The 22,921-nt window shown below is 47.1% G+C and overlaps 1 protein-coding gene across 1 annotated transcript in view; it reads right to left on the reverse strand.

Annotated features, from left to right (window-relative positions):
- The window catches only part of LOC116359717 (dedicator of cytokinesis protein 1-like), a gene marked incomplete at its 5' end in the record, with an annotated part of 464,327 nt that overhangs the window by 38,899 nt on the left and 402,507 nt on the right, over positions 1-22,921 (reverse strand). The window contains 1 exon segment of the mRNA XM_031813059.1: positions 22,837-22,917. Within this exon segment, the coding sequence (XP_031668919.1) occupies positions 22,837-22,917 (81 nt within the window).

The raw sequence follows: 22,921 nt of genomic DNA on the forward strand, positions 1-22,921 counted from the left end.
GTCTGACATTAGGAGACAAACAAGCTCCCTGGCAGAGAGAGACAGCTTTGTTCTCCTCTCTAACAGACGTCTGACATTAGGAGACAAACAAGCTCCCTGGCAGAGAGAGACAGCTCTGTTCTCCTCTCTAACAGACGTCTGACATTAGGAGACAAACAAGCTCCCTGGCAGAGAGAGACAGCTCTGTTCTCCTCTCTAACAGACGTCTGACATTAGGAGACAAACAAGCTCCCTGGCAGAGAGAGACAGCTCTGTTCTCCTCTCTAACAGACGTCTGACATTAGGAGACAAACAAGCTCCCTGGCAGAGAGAGACAGCTCTGTTCTCCTCTCTAACAGAGGTCTGACATTAGGAGACAAACAAGCTCCCTGGCAGAGAGAGACAGCTTTGTTCTCCTCTCTAACAGACGTCTGACATTAGGAGACAAACAAGCTCCCTGAGAGACAGCTCTGTTCTCCTCTCTAACAGAGGTCTGACATTAGGAGACAAACAAGCTCCCTGGCAGAGAGAGACAGCTCTGTTCTCCTCTCTAACAGACGTCTGACATTAGGAGACAAACAAGCTCCCTGGCAGAGAGAGACAGCTCTGTTCTCCTCTCTAACAGACGTCTGACATTAGGAGACAAACAAGCACCCTGGCAGAGAGAGACAGCTCTGTTCTCCTCTCTAACAGAGGTCTGACATTAGGAGACAAACAAGCTCCCTGGCAGAGAGAGACAGCTTTGTTCTCCTCTCTAACAGACGTCTGACATTAGGAGACAAACAAGCTCCCTGAGAGACAGCTCTGTTCTCCTCTCTAACAGAGGTCTGACATTAGGAGACAAACAAGCTCCCTGGCAGAGAGAGACAGCTCTGTTCTCCTCTCTAACAGACGTCTGACATTAGGAGACAAACAAGCTCCCTGGCAGAGAGAGACAGCTCTGTTCTCCTCTCTAACAGACGTCTGACATTAGGAGACAAACAAGCTCCCTGGCAGAGAGAGACAGCTCTGTTCTCCTCTCTAACAGACGTCTGACATTAGGAGACAAACAAGCTCCCTGGCAGAGAGAGACAGCTCTGTTCTCCTCTCTAACAGAGGTCTGACATTAGGAGACAAACAAGCTCCCTGGCAGAGAGAGACAGCTTTGTTCTCCTCTCTAACAGACGTCTGACATTAGGAGACAAACAAGCTCCCTGAGAGACAGCTCTGTTCTCCTCTCTAACAGAGGTCTGACATTAGGAGACAAACAAGCTCCCTGGCAGAGAGAGACAGCTCTGTTCTCCTCTCTAACAGACGTCTGACATTAGGAGACAAACAAGCTCCCTGGCAGAGAGAGACAGCTCTGTTCTCCTCTCTAACAGACGTCTGACATTAGGAGACAAACAAGCTCCCTGGCAGAGAGAGACAGCTCTGTTCTCCTCGCTAACAGACGTCTGACATTAGGAGACAAACAAGCTCCCTGGCAGAGAGAGACAGCTTTGTTCTCCTCTCTAACAGACGTCTGACATTAGGAGACAAACAAGCTCCCTGGCAGAGAGAGACAGCTCTGTTCTCCTCTCTAACAGACGTCTGACATTAGGAGACAAACAAGCTCCCTGGCAGAGAGAGACAGCTCTGTTCTCCTCTCTAACAGACGTCTGACATTAGGAGACAAACAAGCTCCCTGGCAGAGAGAGACAGCTCTGTTCTCCTCTCTAACAGACGTCTGACATTAGGAGACAAACAAGCTCCCTGGCAGAGAGAGACAACTCTCTTCTCCTCTCTAACAGAAGTAAGTGTAAGTGTGTGTGTGTGTCTGCTGTGTGTGTGTGTGTGTGTTTGTGTGCTGTATCTGACCTGATGTTTCTGACTAAATATACTGTGTCTTCAACAAGAGGAGATCTTTGAAAATAGGCAGCAAGAATTGAACCCTCATGTGCCCTACAACAAGTAGGGTAGGAGGTATACCCTACTTGTTATAGGGTACACCTCCTCTAAAAGGAAGTGTAGCATCCCTGTTAATCAATCAATCGATTGTTGTACATGTCATCTAAACATAAGTTCACTATTCCTATTAAATTCCCTCCTCAACTTCCTCATTCTGAAAGTGAACGTGTCTTTCAGTGAATTACCCAGCAGCACTGCTGCCACGTGAGATGGATAGAGACACCGGTGACATCTTCTGACCCCAATAAACCCGCACGCACAACAGGAAACCCGCCACAGTATTGACGGCTATTCATCAACCACTCAGATGACTAGATCATGTCAAAGTCAAACAGAGGGAACGTCAACAGCGGCACATTGCAGAACTCTAATTGGAGGGAAAAGAGAAACTCCCCCCCGCCCAACCTGTCAACTCAAAAGAACAGTGTTTTCTGAAGGTACATTGTTAAAGAGGTTACGACTCCACAGAGATCCCAGGAGGAGGAGAGCATGTCACAGCTCTAAAAATAAAATGACGCTAAATGTGTGTGTGAGTGCGAGTGCGAGTGTGAATGCCTTTGTGTCTCGCTGTGTGTGTGTGTGTGTGAGTGCGAGTGTGAATGCCTTTGTGTCTCGCTGTGTGTGTGTGTGTGTGAGTGCGAGTGTGAATGCCTTTGTGTCTCGCTGTGTGTGTGTGTGAGTGCGAGTGTGAATGCCTTTGTGTCTCGCTGTGTGTGTGTGTGTGTGTGTGTGAGTGCGAGTGTGAATGCCTTTGTGTCTCGCTGTGTGTGTGTGTGTGTGAGTGCGAGTGTGAATGCCTTTGTGTCTCGCTGTGTGTGTGTGTGTGTGTGTGAGTGCGAGTGTGAATGCCTTTGTGTCTCGCTGTGTGTGTGTGTGTGTGAGTGCGAGTGTGAATGCCTCTGTGTCTCGCTGTGTGTGTGTGTGTGTGTGAGTGCGAGTGTGAATGCCTTTGTGTCTCGCTGTGTGTGTGTGTGTGTGAGTGTGAATGCCTTTGTGTCTCGCTGTGTGTGTGTGTGAGTGCGAGTGTGAATGCCTTTGTGTCTCGCTGTGTGTGTGTGTGTGTGTGTGCGAGTGTTAATGCCTTTGTGTCTCTGTGTGTGTGTGTGTGTGTGTGAGCGCGAGTGTGAATGCCTCTGCATCTCTGTGGGAGTGTGTGTGTCTCTGTGTGTGTGTGAATGAGCGCGCATGCCTCTGTGTCTCTGTGTGTGTCTCTGTGGGAGTGTGTGTGTCTCTGTGTGTGTGTGTGTGTGTCAGCGCGAGTGTGAATGCCTCTGTGTCTCTGTGTGTGTCTCTCTGTGGGTGTGTGTGTCAGCGTGAGTGTGAATGCCTCTGTGTCTCTGTGTGTGTCTCTGTGGGAGTGTGTGTGTCTCTGTGTGTGTATGTGAGCACGAGTGTGAATGCCTCTGCGTCTCTGTGTGTGTCTCTGTGGGAGTGTGTGTGTCTCTGTGTGTGTGTGTGTGTGTGAGCGCGCATGCCTTTGTGTCTCGCTGTGTGTGTGTGTGTGTGTGAGTGCGAGTGTGAATGCCTTTGTGTCTCGCTGTGTGTGTGTGTGTGTGAGTGCGAGTGTGAATGCCTTTGTGTCTCGCTGTGTGTGTGTGTGTGTGTGAGTGCGAGTGTGAATGCCTTTGTGTCTCGCTGTGTGTGTGTGTGAGTGCGAGTGTGAATGCCTTTATGTCTCGCTGTGTGTGTGTGTGAGTGCGAGTGTGAATGCCTTTGTGTCTCGCTGTGTGTGTGTGTGTGTGAGTGCGAGTGTGAATGCCTTTGTGTCTCGCTGTGTGTGTGTGTGTGTGTGTGAGTGCGAGTGTGAATGCCTTTGTGTCTCGCTGTGTGTGTGTGTGTGTGTGAGTGCGAGTGTGAATGCCTCTGTGTCTCGCTGTGTGTGTGTGTGTGTGAGTGCGAGTGTGAATGCCTTTGTGTCTCGCTGTGTGTGTGTGTGTGTGAGTGTGAATGCCTTTGTGTCTCGCTGTGTGTGTGTGTGAGTGCGAGTGTGAATGCCTTTGTGTCTCGCTGTGTGTGTGTGTGTGTGAGTGCGAGTGTTAATGCCTTTGTGTCTCTGTGTGTGTGTGTGTGTGAGCGCGAGTGTGAATGCCTCTGCATCTCTGTGGGAGTGTGTGTGTCTCTGTGTGTGTGTGAATGAGCGCGCATGCCTCTGTGTCTCTGTGTGTGTCTCTGTGGGAGTGTGTGTGTCTCTGTGTGTGTGTGTGTGTGTGTCAGCGCGAGTGTGAATGCCTCTGTGTCTCTGTGTGTGTCTCTCTGTGGGTGTGTGTGTCAGCGTGAGTGTGAATGCCTCTGTGTCTCTGTGTGTGTCTCTGTGGGAGTGTGTGTGTCTCTGTGTGTGTATGTGAGCACGAGTGTGAATGCCTCTGCGTCTCTGTGTGTGTCTCTGTGGGAGTGTGTGTGTCTCTGTGTGTGTGTGTGTGTGTGAGCGCGCATGCCTCTGTGTCTCTGTGTGTGTCTCTGTGGGTGTGTGTGTGTCTCTGTGTGTGTGAGCACGAGTGTGCATGCATCTGTGTCTCTGTGGGTGTGTGTGTGTCTCTGTGTGTGTGAGCGTGAGTGTGCATGCATCTGTGTCTCTGTGTCTCTGTGTGTGTGCGTGAATGGAGCTAACACAAATGTATTTCTGTATGAGTCCCCTAGACTAGGGAATGAGGTAGACAATCTACTCTGTATGAGTCACCTAGACTAGGGAACGAGGTAGACATCTACTCTGTATGGGTCACCTAGGGAACGAGGTAGACATCTACTCTGTATGGGTCACCTAGGGAACGAGGTAGACATCTACTCTGTATGGGTCACCTAGGGAACGAGGTAGACATCTACTCTGTATGGGTCCCCTAGACTAGGGAACGAGGTAGACATCTACTCTGTATGAGTCACCTAGGGAACGAGGTAGACATCTACTCAATGAGTCACCTAGGGAACGAGGTAGACATCTACTCTGTATGGGTCACCTAGGGAACGAGGTAGACAATCTACTCTGTATGGGTCACCTAGGGAACGAGGTAGACATCTACTCTGAATGAGTCACCTAGGGAACGAGGTAGACATCTACTCTGTATGGGTCACCTAGGGAACGAGGTAGACAATCTACTCTGTATGGGTCACCTAGGGAACGAGGTAGACATCTACTCTGTATGGGTCACCTAGGGAACGAGGTAGACATCTACTCTGTATGGGTCACCTAGGGAACGAGGTAGACATCTACTCTGTATGGGTCACCTAGGGAACGAGGTAGACATCTACTCTGTATGGGTCACCTAGGGAACGAGGTAGACATCTACTCTGTATGGGTCACCTAGGGAACGAGGTAGACATCTACTCTGTATGGGTCACCTAGGGAACGAGGTAGACATCTACTCTGTATGGGTCACCTAGGGAACGAGGTAGACATCTACTCTGTATGGGTCACCTAGGGAACGAGGTAGACATCTACTCTGTATGGGTCACCTAGGGAACGAGGTAGACATCTACTCTGTATGGGTCACCTAGGGAACGAGGTAGACACCTACTCTGTATGGGTCACCTAGGGAACGAGGTAGACATCTACTCTGTATGGGTCACCTAGGGAACGAGGTAGACATCTACTCTGTATGAGTCACCTAGGGAACGAGGTAGACATCTACTCTGAATGAGTCACCTAGGGAACGAGGTAGACAATCTACTCTGTATGGGTCACCTAGGGAACGAGGTAGACATCTACTCTGTATGAGTCACCTAGGGAACGAGGTAGACAATCTACTCTGTATGGGTCACCTAGGGAACGAGGTAGACATCTACTCTGTATGGGTCACCTAGGGAACGAGGTAGACATCTACTCTGTATGGGTCACCTAGGGAACGAGGTAGACACCTACTCTGTATGGGTCACCTAGGGAACGAGGTAGACATCTACTCTGTATGGGTCACCTAGGGAACGAGGTAGACATCTACTCTGTATGAGTCACCTAGGGAACGAGGTAGACATCTACTCTGAATGAGTCACCTAGGGAACGAGGTAGACAATCTACTCTGTATGGGTCACCTAGGGAACGAGGTAGACATCTACTCTGTATGGGTCACCTAGGGAACGAGGTAGACATCTACTCTGTATGAGTCACCTAGGGAACGAGGTAGACATCTACTCTGTATGGGTCACCTAGGGAACGAGGTATACATCTACTCTGTATGGGTCACCTAGGGAACGAGGTAGACATCTACTCTGTATGGGTCACCTAGGGAACGAGGTAGACATCTACTCTGTATGGGTCACCTAGGGAACGAGGTAGACATCTACTCTGTATGGGTCACCTAGGGAACGAGGTAGACATCTACTCTGTATGGGTCACCTAGGGAACGAGGTAGACATCTACTCTGAATGAGTCACCTAGGGAACGAGGTAGACAATCTACTCTGTATGGGTCACCTAGGGAACGAGGTAGACATCTACTCTGTATGGGTCACCTAGGGAACGAGGTAGACATCTACTCTGTATGAGTCACCTAGGGAACGAGGTAGACATCTACTCTGTATGGGTCACCTAGGGAACGAGGTAGACAATCTACTCTGTATGGGTCACCTAGGGAACGAGGTAGACATCTACTCTGTATGGGTCCCCTAGGGAACGAGGTAGACATCTACTCTGTATGGGTCACCTAGGGAACGAGGTAGACATCTACTCTGAATGAGTCACCTAGGGAACGAGGTAGACAATCTACTCTGTATGGGTCACCTAGGGAACGAGGTAGACATCTACTCTGTATGGGTCACCTAGGGAACGAGGTAGACATCTACTCTGTATGAGTCACCTAGGGAACGAGGTAGACATCTACTCTGTATGGGTCACCTAGGGAACGAGGTATACATCTACTCTGTATGGGTCACCTAGGGAACGAGGTAGACATCTACTCTGTATGGGTCACCTAGGGAACGAGGTAGACATCTACTCTGTATGGGTCACCTAGGGAACGAGGTAGACATCTACTCTGTATGGGTCACCTAGGGAACGAGGTAGACATCTACTCTGTATGGGTCACCTAGGGAACGAGGTAGACATCTACTCTGAATGAGTCACCTAGGGAACGAGGTAGACAATCTACTCTGTATGGGTCACCTAGGGAACGAGGTAGACATCTACTCTGTATGGGTCACCTAGGGAACGAGGTAGACATCTACTCTGTATGAGTCACCTAGGGAACGAGGTAGACATCTACTCTGTATGGGTCACCTAGGGAACGAGGTAGACAATCTACTCTGTATGGGTCACCTAGGGAACGAGGTAGACATCTACTCTGTTTGGGTCCCCTAGGGAACGAGGTAGACATCTACTCTGTATGGGTCACCTAGGGAACGAGGTAGACATCTACTCTGTATGGGTCACCTAGGGAACGAGGTAGACATCTACTCTGTATGGGTCACCTAGGGAACGAGGTATACATCTACTCTGTATGGGTCACCTAGGGAACGAGGTAGACATCTACTCTGAATGAGTCACCTAGGGAACGAGGTAGACATCTACTCTGTATGGGTCACCTAGGGAACGAGGTAGACATCTACTCTGTATGGGTCACCTAGGGAACGAGGTAGACATCTACTCTGTATGGGTCACCTAGGGAACGAGGTAGACATCTACTCTGTATGGGTCACCTAGGGAACGAGGTAGACATCTACTCTGTATGGGTCACCTAGGGAACGAGGTAGACATCTACTCTGTATGGGTCACCTAGGGAACGAGGTAGACATCTACTCTGTATGGGTCACCTAGGGAACGAGGTAGACATCTACTCTGTATGGGTCACCCAGGGAACGAGGTAGACATCTACTCTGTATGGGTCACCTAGGGAACGAGGTAGACATCTACTCTGTATGGGTCACCTAGGGAACGAGGTAGACATCTACTCTGTATGGGTCACCTAGGGAACGAGGTAGACATCTACTCTGAATGAGTCACCTAGGGAACGAGGTAGACATCTACTCTGTATGGGTCACCTAGGGAACGAGGTAGACATCTACTCTGTATGGGTCACCTAGGGAACGAGGTAGACATCTACTCTGTATGGGTCACCTAGGGAACGAGGTAGACATCTACTCTGTATGGGTCACCTAGGGAACGAGGTAGACATCTACTCTGTATGGGTCACCTAGGGAACGAGGTAGACATCTACTCTGTATGGGTCACCTAGGGAACGAGGTAGACATCTACTCTGTATGGGTCACCTAGGGAACGAGGTAGACATTTACTCTGTATGCGTCACCTAGGGAACGAGGTAGACATCTACTCTGTATGGGTCACCTAGGGAACGAGGTAGACATCTACTCTGTATGGGTCACCTAGGGAACGAGGCAGACATCTACTCTGTATGGGTCACCTAGGGAACGAGGTAGACATCTACTCTGTATGGGTCACCTAGGGAACGAGGTAGACATCTACTCTGTATGGGTCACCTAGGGAACGAGGTAGACATCTACTCTGTATGGGTCACCTAGGGAACGAGGTAGACATCTACTCTGTATGGGTCACCTAGGGAACGAGGTAGACATCTACTCTGTATGGGTCACCTAGGGAACGAGGTAGACATCTACTCTGTATGGGTCACCTAGGGACGAGTAGACAACTTATGCGTCACCTAGGGAACGAGGTAGACATCTACTCTCCTAGGCGGGAATTCTGTATGCGTCACCTAGGGAACGAGGTAGACATCTACTCTGTATGGGTCACCTAGGGAACGAGGTAGACATCTACTCTGTATGGGTCACCTAGGGAACGAGGTAGACATCTACTCTGTATGGGTCACCTAGGGAACGAGGTAGACATCTACTCTGTATGGGTCACCTAGGGAACGAGGTAGACATCTACTCTGTATGGGTCACCTAGGGAACGAGGTAGACATCTACTCTGTATGGGTCACCTAGGGAACGAGGTAGACATCTACTCTGTATGGGTCACATAGGGAACGAGGTAGACATCTACTCTGGTTATGGGTCACCTAGGGAACGAGGTAGACATCTACTCTGTATGGGTCACCTAGGGAACGAGGTAGACATCTACTCTGTATGGGTCACCTAGGGAACGAGGTAGACATCTACTCTGAATTGAGTCACCTAGGAACGCGGTAGACAATCTACTCTGTATGGGTCACCTAGGGAACGAGGTAGACATCTACTCTGTATGGGTCACCCAGGGAACGAGGTAGACATCTACTCTGTATGGGTCACCTAGGGAACGAGGTAGACATCTACTCTGTATGGGGTCCCCTAGACTAGGGAACGAGGTAGACATCTACTCTGTATGAGTCACCTAGACTAGGAACGAGGTAGACATCTACTCTGTATGGGTCACCTAGGGAACGAGGTAGACATCTACTCTGTATGGGTCACCTAGGGAACGAGGTAGACATCTACTCTGTATGGGTCACCTAGGGAACGAGGTAGACATCTACTCTGTATGGGTCCCCTAGACTAGGGAACGAGGTAGACATCTACTCTGTATGAGTCACCTAGGGAACGAGGTAGACATCTACTCAATGAGTCACCTAGGGAACGAGGTAGACATCTACTCTGTATGGGTCACCTAGGGAACGAGGTAGACAATCTACTCTGTATGGGTCACCTAGGGAACGAGGTAGACATCTACTCTGAATGAGTCACCTAGGGAACGAGGTAGACATCTACTCTGTATGGGTCACCTAGGGAACGAGGTAGACAATCTACTCTGTATGGGTCACCTAGGGAACGAGGTAGACATCTACTCTGTATGGGTCACCTAGGGAACGAGGTAGACATCTACTCTGTATGGGTCACCTAGGGAACGAGGTAGACATCTACTCTGTATGGGTCACCTAGGGAACGAGGTAGACATCTACTCTGTATGGGTCACCTAGGGAACGAGGTAGACATCTACTCTGTATGGGTCACCTAGGGAACGAGGTAGACATCTACTCTGTATGGGTCACCTAGGGAACGAGGTAGACATCTACTCTGTATGGGTCACCTAGGGAACGAGGTAGACATCTACTCTGTATGGGTCACCTAGGGAACGAGGTAGACATCTACTCTGTATGGGTCACCTAGGGAACGAGGTAGACACCTACTCTGTATGGGTCACCTAGGGAACGAGGTAGACATCTACTCTGTATGGGTCACCTAGGGAACGAGGTAGACATCTACTCTGTATGAGTCACCTAGGGAACGAGGTAGACATCTACTCTGAATGAGTCACCTAGGGAACGAGGTAGACAATCTACTCTGTATGGGTCACCTAGGGAACGAGGTAGACATCTACTCTGTATGAGTCACCTAGGGAACGAGGTAGACAATCTACTCTGTATGGGTCACCTAGGGAACGAGGTAGACATCTACTCTGTATGGGTCACCTAGGGAACGAGGTAGACATCTACTCTGTATGGGTCACCTAGGGAACGAGGTAGACACCTACTCTGTATGGGTCACCTAGGGAACGAGGTAGACATCTACTCTGTATGGGTCACCTAGGGAACGAGGTAGACATCTACTCTGTATGAGTCACCTAGGGAACGAGGTAGACATCTACTCTGAATGAGTCACCTAGGGAACGAGGTAGACAATCTACTCTGTATGGGTCACCTAGGGAACGAGGTAGACATCTACTCTGTATGGGTCACCTAGGGAACGAGGTAGACATCTACTCTGTATGAGTCACCTAGGGAACGAGGTAGACATCTACTCTGTATGGGTCACCTAGGGAACGAGGTATACATCTACTCTGTATGGGTCACCTAGGGAACGAGGTAGACATCTACTCTGTATGGGTCACCTAGGGAACGAGGTAGACATCTACTCTGTATGGGTCACCTAGGGAACGAGGTAGACATCTACTCTGTATGGGTCACCTAGGGAACGAGGGTAGACATCTACTCTGTATGGGTCACCTAGGGAACGAGGTAGACATCTACTCTGAATGAGTCACCTAGGGAACGAGGTAGACAATCTACTCTGTATGGGTCACCTAGGGAACGAGGTAGACATCTACTCTGTATGGGTCACCTAGGGAACGAGGTAGACATCTACTCTGTATGAGTCACCTAGGGAACGAGGTAGACATCTACTCTGTATGGGTCACCTAGGGAACGAGGTAGACAATCTACTCTGTATGGGTCACCTAGGGAACGAGGTAGACATCTACTCTGTATGGGTCCCCTAGGGAACGAGGTAGACATCTACTCTGTATGGGTCACCTAGGGAACGAGGTAGACATCTACTCTGAATGAGTCACCTAGGGAACGAGGTAGACAATCTACTCTGTATGGGTCACCTAGGGAACGAGGTAGACATCTACTCTGTATGGGTCACCTAGGGAACGAGGTAGACATCTACTCTGTATGAGTCACCTAGGGAACGAGGTAGACATCTACTCTGTATGGGTCACCTAGGGAACGAGGTATACATCTACTCTGTATGGGTCACCTAGGGAACGAGGTAGACATCTACTCTGTATGGGTCACCTAGGGAACGAGGTAGACATCTACTCTGTATGGGTCACCTAGGGAACGAGGTAGACATCTACTCTGTATGGGTCACCTAGGGAACGAGGTAGACATCTACTCTGTATGGGTCACCTAGGGAACGAGGTAGACATCTACTCTGAATGAGTCACCTAGGGAACGAGGTAGACAATCTACTCTGTATGGGTCACCTAGGGAACGAGGTAGACATCTACTCTGTATGGGTCACCTAGGGAACGAGGTAGACATCTACTCTGTATGAGTCACCTAGGGAACGAGGTAGACATCTACTCTGTATGGGTCACCTAGGGAACGAGGTAGACAATCTACTCTGTATGGGTCACCTAGGGAACGAGGTAGACATCTACTCTGTTTGGGTCCCCTAGGGAACGAGGTAGACATCTACTCTGTATGGGTCACCTAGGGAACGAGGTAGACATCTACTCTGTATGGGTCACCTAGGGAACGAGGTATACATCTACTCTGTATGGGTCACCTAGGGAACGAGGTAGACATCTACTCTGAATGAGTCACCTAGGGAACGAGGTAGACATCTACTCTGTATGGGTCACCTAGGGAACGAGGTAGACATCTACTCTGTATGGGTCACCTAGGGAACGAGGTAGACATCTACTCTGTATGGGTCACCTAGGGAACGAGGTAGACATCTACTCTGTATGGGTCACCTAGGGAACGAGGTAGACATCTACTCTGTATGGGTCACCTAGGGAACGAGGTAGACATCTACTCTGTATGGGTCACCTAGGGAACGAGGTAGACATCTACTCTGTATGGGTCACCTAGGGAACGAGGTAGACATCTACTCTGTATGGGTCACCCAGGGAACGAGGTAGACATCTACTCTGTATGGGTCACCTAGGGAACGAGGTAGACATCTACTCTGTATGGGTCACCTAGGGAACGAGGTAGACATCTACTCTGTATGGGTCACCTAGGGAACGAGGTAGACATCTACTCTGAATGAGTCACCTAGGGAACGAGGTAGACATCTACTCTGTATGGGTCACCTAGGGAACGAGGTAGACATCTACTCTGTATGGGTCACCTAGGGAACGAGGTAGACATCTACTCTGTATGGGTCACCTAGGGAACGAGGTAGACATCTACTCTGTATGGGTCACCTAGGGAACGAGGTAGACATCTACTCTGTATGGGTCACCTAGGGAACGAGGTAGACATCTACTCTGTATGGGTCACCTAGGGAACGAGGTAGACATCTACTCTGTATGGGTCACCTAGGGAACGAGGTAGACATCTACTCTGTATGGGTCACCTAGGGAACGAGGTAGACATTTACTCTGTATGCGTCACCTAGGGAACGAGGTAGACATCTACTCTGTATGGGTCACCTAGGGAACGAGGTAGACATCTACTCTGTATGGGTCACCTAGGGAACGAGGCAGACATCTACTCTGTATGGGTCACCTAGGGAACGAGGTAGACATCTACTCTGTATGGGTCACCTAGGGAACGAGGTAGACATCTACTCTGTATGGGTCACCTAGGGAACGAGGTAGACATCTACTCTGTATGGGTCACCTAGGGAACGAGGTAGACATCTACTCTGTATGGGTCACCTAGGGAACGAGGTAGACATCTACTCTGTATGGGTCACCTAGGGAACGAGGTAGACATCTACTCTGTATGGGTCACCTAGGGAACGAGGGTAGACATTTACTCTGTATGCGTCACCTAGGGAACGAGGTAGACATCTACTCTGTATGGGTCACCTAGGGAACGAGGTAGACATCTACTCTGTATGGGTCACCTAGGGAACGAGGTAGACATCTACTCTGTATGGGTCACCTAGGGAACGAGGTAGACATCTACTCTGTATGGGTCACCTAGGGAACGAGGTAGACATCTACTCTGTATGGGTCACCTAGGGAACGAGGTAGACATCTACTCTGTATGGGTCACCTAGGGAACGAGGTAGACATCTACTCTGTATGGGTCACATAGGGAACGAGGTAGACATCTACTCTGTATGGGTCACCTAGGGAACGAGGTAGACACCTACTCTGTATGGGTCACCTAGGGAACGAGGTAGACATCTACTCTGTATGGGTCACCTAGGGAACGAGGTAGACATCTACTCTGAATGAGTCACCTAGGGAACGAGGTAGACAATCTACTCTGTATGGGTCACCTAGGGAACGAGGTAGACATCTACTCTGTATGGGTCACCCAGGGAACGAGGTAGACATCTACTCTGTATGGGTCACCTAGGGAACAAGGTAGACATCTACTCTGTATGGGTCACCTAGGGAACGAGGTAGACATCTACTCTGTATGGGTCACCTAGGGAACGAGGTAGACATCTACTCTGTATGAGTCACCTAGAGAACGAGGTAGACATCTACTCTGAATGAGTCACCTAGGGAACGAGGTAGACAATCTACTCTGTATGGGTCACCTAGGGAACGAGGTAGACATCTACTCTGTATGGGTCACCTAGGGAACGAGGTAGACATCTACTCTGTATGAGTCACCTAGGGAACGAGGTAGACATCTACTCTGAATGAGTCACCTAGGGAACGAGGTAGACAATCTACTCTGTATGGGTCACCTAGGGAACGAGGTAGACACCTACTCTGTATGGGTCACCTAGGGAACGAGGTAGACATCTACTCTGTATGGGTCACCTAGGGAACGAGGTAGACATCTACTCTGTATGAGTCACCTAGGGAACGAGGTAGACATCTACTCTGAATGAGTCACCTAGGGAACGAGGTAGACAATCTACTCTGTATGGGTCACCTAGGGAACGAGGTAGACATCTACTCTGTATGGGTCACCTAGGGAACGAGGTAGACAATCTACTCTGTATGGGTCACCTAGGGAACGAGGTAGACATCTACTCTGTATGGGTCACCTAGGGAACGAGGTAGACATCTACTCTGTATGGGTCACCTAGGGAACGAGGTAGACATCTACTCTGTATGGGTCACCTAGGGAACGAGGTAGACATCTACTCTGTATGGGTCACCTAGGGAACGAGGTAGACATCTACTCTGTATGGGTCACCTAGGGAACGAGGTAGACATCTACTCTGTATGGGTCACCTAGGGAACGAGGTAGACATCTACTCTGTATGGGTCACCTAGGGAACGAGGTAACATCTACTCTGTATGGGTCACCTAGGGAACGAGGTAGACATCTACTCTGTATGGGTCACCTAGGGAACGAGGTAGACATCTACTCTGTATGGGTCACCTAGGGAACGAGGTAGACATCTACTCTGTATGGGTCACCTAGGGAACGAGGTAGACATCTACTCTGTATGGGTCACCTAGGGAACGAGGTAGACATCTACTCTGTATGGGTCACCTAGGGAACGAGGTAGACATCTACTCTGTATGGGTCACCTAGGGAACGAGGTAGACACCTACTCTGTATGGGTCACCTAGGGAACGAGGTAGACATCTACTCTGTATGGGTCACCTAGGGAACGAGGTAGACATCTACTCTGTATGAGTCACCTAGGGAACGAGGCAGACATCTACTCTGAATGAGTCACCTAGGAACGAGGTAGACATCTACTCTGTATGGGTCACCTAGGGAACGAGGTAGACATCTACTCTGTATGAGTCACCTAGGGAACGAGGTAGACAATCTACTCTGTATGGGTCACCTAGGGAACGAGGTAGACATCTACTCTGTATGGGTCACCTAGGGAACGAGGTAGACATCTACTCTGTATGGGTCACCTAGGGAACGAGGTAGACACCTACTCTGTATGGGTCACCTAGGGAACGAGGTAGACATCTACTCTGTATGGGTCACCTAGGGAACGAGGTAGACATCTACTCTGTATGAGTCACCTAGGGAACGAGGTAGACATCTACTCTGAATGAGTCACCTAGGGAACGAGGTAGACAATCTACTCTGTATGGGTCACCTAGGGAACGAGGTAGACATCTACTCTGTATGGGTCACCTAGGGAACGAGGTAGACATCTACTCTGTATGAGTCACCTAGGGAACGAGGTAGACATCTACTCTGTATGGGTCACCTAGGGAACGAGGTATACATCTACTCTGTATGGGTCACCTAGGGAACGAGGTAGACATCTACTCTGTATGGGTCACCTAGGGAACGAGGTAGACATCTACTCTGTATGGGTCACCTAGGGAACGAGGTAGACATCTACTCTGTATGGGTCACCTAGGGAACGAGGTAGACATCTACTCTGTATGGGTCACCTAGGGAACGAGGTAGACATCTACTCTGAATGAGTCACCTAGGGAACGAGGTAGACAATCTACTCTGTATGGGTCACCTAGGGAACGAGGTAGACATCTACTCTGTATGGGTCACCTAGGGAACGAGGTAGACATCTACTCTGTATGAGTCACCTAGGGAACGAGGTAGACATCTACTCTGTATGGGTCACCTAGGGAACGAGGTAGACATCTACTCTGTATGAGTCACCTAGGGAACGAGGTAGACATCTACTCTGAATGAGTCACCTAGGGAACGAGGTAGACAATCTACTCTGTATGGGTCACCTAGGGAACGAGGTAGACATCTACTCTGTATGGGTCACCTAGGGAACGAGGTAGACATCTACTCTGTATGAGTCACCTAGGGAACGAGGTAGACATCTACTCTGTATGGGTCACCTAGGGAACGAGGTATACATCTACTCTGTATGGGTCACCTAGGGAACGAGGTAGACATCTACTCTGTATGGGTCACCTAGGGAACGAGGTAGACATCTACTCTGTATGGGTCACCTAGGGAACGAGGTAGACATCTACTCTGTATGGGTCACCTAGGGAACGAGGTAGACATCTACTCTGTATGGGTCACCTAGGGAACGAGGTAGACATCTACTCTGAATGAGTCACCTAGGGAACGAGGTAGACAATCTACTCTGTATGGGTCACCTAGGGAACGAGGTAGACATCTACTCTGTATGGGTCACCTAGGGAACGAGGTAGACATCTACTCTGTATGAGTCACCTAGGGAACGAGGTAGACAATCTACTCTGTATGGGTCACCTAGGGAACGAGGTAGACATCTACTCTGTATGGGTCACCTAGGGAACGAGGTAGACATCTACTCTGTATGGGTCACCTAGGGAACGAGGTAGACATCTGTTCACATTCAAGTGCTCATCAAGAAATGGTAAAACACAACAATCACCTATTTTGATGTAGAAGAAAACACACCAATTAAAATAAAGTGTGTGTGTGTGTGTGTGTGTGTGTGTGTGTGTGTGTGTATATATACGCTGTGGATTCCCTGGAATAACAAAACGCCCTGTTGTGTTTCTCTATAGATCGATACAACATTCCAACACACAGGTTTATATTTGGACAGTTAAAAAAACGGAAGATTAGAGCTTGTTTCCCCGCGGACGTAACAATATTCCCAGGAACAAAGATGGTGTGAAAGAGAACAGGAGAGGGAGAGAGAAAGAAGAGAGGGGGGGAGGAGAAAAGGTTATTGATCTCAGAGGCTGTGCTACAATGAGCTGATTAAAGCTCTGCCGTGTGTGTCGGTGTGTAAACACTCCCTCCAGGCTTTCTGAGGGCGCAGAGCAGGCAGAAGAACCCTGCTGTTATTTTACTCACCGATTTCCTTCCAAACTATAAAAAGAATGCTTTAAAACTGTAGAATGTTTTAGAACTGTAGAATGTTTTAGAACTGTAGAATGTTTTAGAACTGTAGAATGTTTTAGAACTGTAGAATGTTTTAAAACTGTAGAATGTTTTAGAACTGTAGAATGTTTTAAAACTGTAGAATGTTTTAGAACTGTAGAATGTTTTAGAACTGTAGAATGTTTTAGAACTGTAGAATGTTTTAGAACTGTAGAATGCTTTAGAACTGTAGAATGCTTTAGAACTGTAGAATGTTTTAGAACTGTAGAATGTTTTAGAACTGTAGAATGTTTTAGAACTGTAGAATGTTTTAGAACTGTAGAATGTTTTAAAACTGTAGAATGCTTTAATACTGTAGAATGTTTTAGAACTGTAGAATGTTTTAGAACTGTAGAATGTTTTAGAACTGTAGAATGCTTTAGAACTGTAGAATGCTTTAAAACTGTAGAATGCTTTAAAACTGTAGAATGCTTTAAAACTGTAGAATGCTGTAAAACTGTAGAACGCTGTAATACTGTAGAATGCTTTAAAACTGTAGAATGCTGTAATACTGTAGAATGCTGTAATACTGTAGAATGCTGTAATACTGTAGAATGCTGTAAAACTGTAGAATGCTTTAAAACTGAAGAATGTTTTAGAACTGTAGAATGTTTTAGAACTGTAGAATGCTTTAATACTGTAGAATGTTTTAGAACTGTAGAATGTTTTAGAACTGTAGAATGCTTCTCCCTGGAACTTTAACAAACACAGGTTCTGTGTTGTGTTCAGTTAGCATCACCTGGAAGGGGATTCATTTAGTTTATGAGCATCCTCATTACCTACTATACATGCAGCAGCTACTCTTCCTGCGGTACAAACACATGACAAAGTACAGAACAGTTATAGACAAGAGAAACATAATATTTTACATAAAATGTGAAGTAAAAAATAAAAATACAAGGTAGAGAGCCTTCGGAATGTATTCAGATCCCTTTACTGTTTTCCACATGTTGTTCCGTTACAGCCTTATACAGAGCCTTCGGAATGTATTCAGATCCCTTTACTGTTTTCCACATGTTGTTCCGTTACAGCCTTATACAAAGCCTTCGGAATGTATTCAGATCCCTTTACTGTTTTCCACATGTTGTTCCGTTACAGCCTTATACAGAGCCTTCGGAATGTATTCAGATCCCTTTACTGTTTTCCACATGTTGTTCCGTTACAGCCTTATACAGAGCCTTCGGAATGTATTCAGATCCCTTTACTGTTTTCCACATGTTGTTCCGTTACAGCCTTATACAAAGCCTTCGGAATGTATTCAGATCCCTTTACTGTTTTCCACATGTTGTTCCGTTACAGCCTTATACAAAGCCTTCGGAATGTATTCAGATCCCTTTACTGTTTTCCACATGTTGTTCCGTTACAGCCTTATACAAAGCCTTCGGAATGTATTCAGATCCCTTTACTGTTTTCCACATGTTGTTCCGTTACAGCCTTATACAGAGCCTTCGGAATGTATTCAGATCCCTTTACTGTTTTCCACATGTTGTTCCGTTACAGCCTTATACAGAGCCTTCGGAATGTATTCAGATCCCTTTACTGTTTTCCACATGTTGTTCCGTTACAGCCTTATACAAAGCCTTCGGAATGTATTCAGATCCCTTTACTGTTTTCCACATGTTGTTCCGTTACAGCCTTATTCTGAAATGGATTCAATTGTTCTTTTCCCTCATCAATCTACACACAATACCCCATAAAAACAAAGCAAAACAAATTTACCTTTTTACTTCGATAATAAAAGAAAATAGAAAATATCATTCCGACCCTTTAGTCAGTACTTTACTAAGGACTTTGTTGTACCACCCTTGGTAGTGATTACAGCATTGAGTCTTCTTGGGTATGACGCTACAAGCTTGGCACACCTGTATTTGTGTTTCTCCCATTGTTCTCTGCAGATCCTCTCAAGCTCTGTCAGGTTGGATGTGGAGCGTTGCTGCACAACTATTTTCAGGTCTCTTCAGAGATGTTCGATAGGGTTCAACTCAAGGACATTCAGAGACTTCTCTCGAAGCCACTCCTGCGTTGTCTTGGCAGTGTGCTTAGGTCCGTTGTCCTGTTGGAAGGTGAACATTCGCCCCAGTCTGAGGTCCTGAGCGCTCTGGAGCAGGTTTTCATCAAGGATCTCTCTGTACTTTGCTCCGTTCATTTTCCCTCGATCCTGACCAGTCTCCCTGCCGCTGAAAAACATCCCCACAGCATGATGCTGCCACCACCATGCTTCACCGTAGGGATGGTGCCAGGTTTCCTCCAGATGTGACGCTTGACATTGAGGCCAAAGTGTTCAATCTTGGTTTCATCAGATCAGAGAATCTTGTTTCTCATGGTCCGAGTTTTTAGGTGCCTTTTGGCAAACTCCAAGCAGGCTGACGTGCCTTTTACTGAGGAGTGGCTTCCGTCTGGCCACTCTACCATAAAGGCTTGATTTGTTGGGGGCTGCAGAGATGGTTGTCCTTCTGGAAGGTTCTCCTATCTCCACAGAGGAACTCTAGAGCTCTGTCAGAGTGACCATTAGGTTCTTGGTCACCTCCCTGACCATACATTTGAAAACCTTTCTAAAAATCTGTTTTTGCTATTTCATTATGGAGTATTGTGTGTAGATTGATTAGATAAAAAAAATCGAAACCATTTGAGACTAAGCTAAGTAATGTTACAAAATCTGGAAACCGTTCTGAATACTTTTCAGAAGGGTCGGCAAGTTCAAACCCCCGAGCTGACAAGGTACAAATCTGTTGTTCTGCCCCTGAACAGGCAGTTATACCCACTGTTCCTAGGCCGTCATTGAAAATAGGAATTTGTTCTTAACTGACTTGCCTAGTTAAATAAAGGTCAAATAAAAATGTATACTAATAGACAACAAAAATAGTATTTACACACTTTTGACATATACAGTGGGGCAAAAAAAAGTATTTAGTCAACCACCAATTGTGAAAGTTCTCCCACTTAAAAAGATGAGAGAGGCCTGTAATTTTCATCATAGGTACACTTCAACTAAGACAGACAAAATGAGGAAAAAAATCCGTTAAATGACATTGTAGGAATTTGTATTAATTTATTTGCATTATGGTGGAAAATAAGTATTTGGTCAATAACAAAAGTTTATCTCAATACTTTGTTATATACCCTTTGTTGGCAATGACAGAGGTCAAATGTTTTCTGTAAGTCTTCACAAGGTTTTCACACACTGTTGCTGGTATTTTGGCCCATTCCTCCATGCAGATCTCCTCTAGAGCAGTGATGTTTTGGGGCTGTTGCTGGGCAACATGGACTTTCAACTCCCTCCAAAGATTTTCTATGGGGTTGAGATCTGGAGACTGGCTAGGGAGAACTTGCACAATTGGTGGCTGACTAAATACTTTTTTGCCCCACTGTACATATCATAGTCTTATATACGGCCCAGTTAGAATCAATCTGTGACACAATGTTTTTTAAATCTTTTTTCTTTTTGCCCGAGTAACCTCAGGCAATTACCTGTTAGCTACAGGATAAGGCTTTTCACGCATGACAACCTGTGTGTCCTGTCCTCACAATAGATAACCCTGTTCAGAGACATGGTTCTGTTGCAGTGTTTTTACAGTGGTGACCACAGGGCCAGAAGAAAAATGTCATGACACATGACACAGTGATCCCCCATCCTCCCAGTTTATTGTTCAGACAATAGGGAAAGTCAGGTTTTTATACCATATAGAGATACATATCAGTGGGGGCTGGTGGAGAGAGAAATCAGAGGACGGGATCACTGTAATGTGTTTGATACATTTCCATTCATTCCATCGCAGCCATTTACAATGAACCTGTCCTCCAATTTAAAGTGACACCAACCTCTACTGGTACCATTCTGATTGGTTGCCTAGATCAAATCAACTTTTATTTGTCACAATGAACCTGTCCTCCAATTTAAAGTGACACCAACCTCTACTGGTACCATTCTGATTGGTTGCCTAGATCAAATCAACTTTTATTTGTCACAATGAACCTGTCCTCCAATTTAAAGTGACACCAACCTCTACTGGTACCATTCTGATTGGTTGCCTAGATCAAATCAACTTTATTTGTTACAATGAACCTGTCCTCCAATTTAAAGTGACACCAACCTCTACTGGTACCATTCTGATTGGTTGCCTAGATCAAATCAACTTTTATTTGTCACAATGAACCTGTCCTCCAATTTAAAGTGACACCAACCTCTACTGGTACCATTCTGATTGGTTGCCTAGATCAAATCAACTTTTATTTGTCACAATGAACCTGTCCTCCAATTTAAAGTGACACCAACCTCTACTGGTACCATTCTGATTGGTTGCCTAGATCAAATCAACTGTTATTTGTCACAATGAACCTGTCCTCCAATTTAAAGTGACACCAACCTCTACTGGTACCATTCTGATTGGTTGCCTAGATCAAATCAACTTTATTTGTCACAATGAACCTGTCCTCCAATTTAAAGTGACACCAACCTCTACTGGTACCATTCTGATTGGTTGCCTAGATCAAATCAACTTATATTTGTCACAATGAACCTGTCCTCCAATTTAAAGTGACACCAACCTCTACTGGTACCATTCTGATTGGTTGCCTAGATCAAATCAACTTTTATTTGTCACAATGAACCTGTCCTCCAATTTAAAGTGACACCAACCTCTACTGGTACCATTCTGATTGGTTGATCAAATCAACTTTTATTTGTCACATGCAGATGTTAATGAGTGTAGCGAAATGCTTGTGCTTCTAGATGCAGCTTAGTGTCTTAATTCAAACCTCAGATCAATTTGATGTTGTTTTAATGGACAAACATTTTTGCTTTTCTTTCAAAAACAAAGACGTTTCTAAGTGACCCCAAAGTTTTTTAACGGTAGTGTCAGTCTAACCTGCCATGCGATGAGGTCTTTCAGTGTGTGTGTGTGTGTGTGTCAGTCTAACCTGCCATGTGATGAGGTCTTTCAGTGTGTGTGTGTGTGTGTGTGTGTGTGTGTGTGTGTGTGTGTGTTTCAGTCTAACCTGCCATGCGATGAGGTCTTTCAGTGTGTGTGTGTGTGTGTGTGTGTGTGTGTGTGTGTGTGTGTGTGTGTGTGTGTGTGTGTGTGTGTGTTTCAGTCTAACCTGCCATGCGATGAGGTCTTTCAGTGTGTGTGTGTGTGTGTGTGTGTGTCAGTCTAACCTGCCATGTGATGAGGTCTTTCAGTGTGTGTGTGTGTGTGTGTGTGTGTGTGTGTGTGTGTGTGTGTGTGTTTCAGTCTAACCTGCCATGCGATGAGGTCTTTCAGTGTGTGTGTGTGTGTGTGTGTGTGTGTGTCAGTCTAACCTGCCATGTGATGAGGTCTTTCAGTGTGTGTGTGTGTGTGTGTGTGTGTGTGTGTGTGTGTGTGTGTGTGTTTCAGTCTAACCTGCCATGTGATGAGGTCTTTCAGTGTGTGTGTGTGTGTGTGTGTGTCAGTCTAATTGCCATGTGATGAGGTCTTTCAGTGTGTGTGTGTGTGTGTGTGTGGTGTGTGTGTGTGTGTGTGTGTGTATGTGTGTGTGTGTGTTTCAGTCAGTTGGGGAGGGTGCAACACTCTACCACACTCCACAGTCCTGGAGTAGAGTGGTTTGTGTGTGTGTCAGTCTAACCTGCCATGTGATGAGGCCTTTCAGTGTGTGTGTGTGTGTGTGTGTGTCAGTCTAACCTGCCATGCGATGAGGTCTTTCAGTGTGTGTGTGTGTGTATGTGTGTGTCAGTCTAACCTGCCATTCGATCAGGTCTTGCAGTGTGTGTGTGTGTCAGTCTAACCTGCCATGCGATGAGGTCTTCAGTGTGTGTGTGTCAGTCTAACCTGCCATGCGATGAGGTCTTTCAGTTTGTCCAGTTTCTCCTGGTCCTCAGGGTGATCCCCCTGATACTTCTCTGTGAAGAATGCC

The sequence above is a fragment of the Oncorhynchus kisutch genome, unplaced genomic scaffold (assembly GCF_002021735.2).
Source record: "Oncorhynchus kisutch isolate 150728-3 unplaced genomic scaffold, Okis_V2 Okis04b-Okis11a_hom, whole genome shotgun sequence".
Lineage (NCBI taxonomy): Eukaryota > Metazoa > Chordata > Actinopteri > Salmoniformes > Salmonidae > Oncorhynchus > Oncorhynchus kisutch.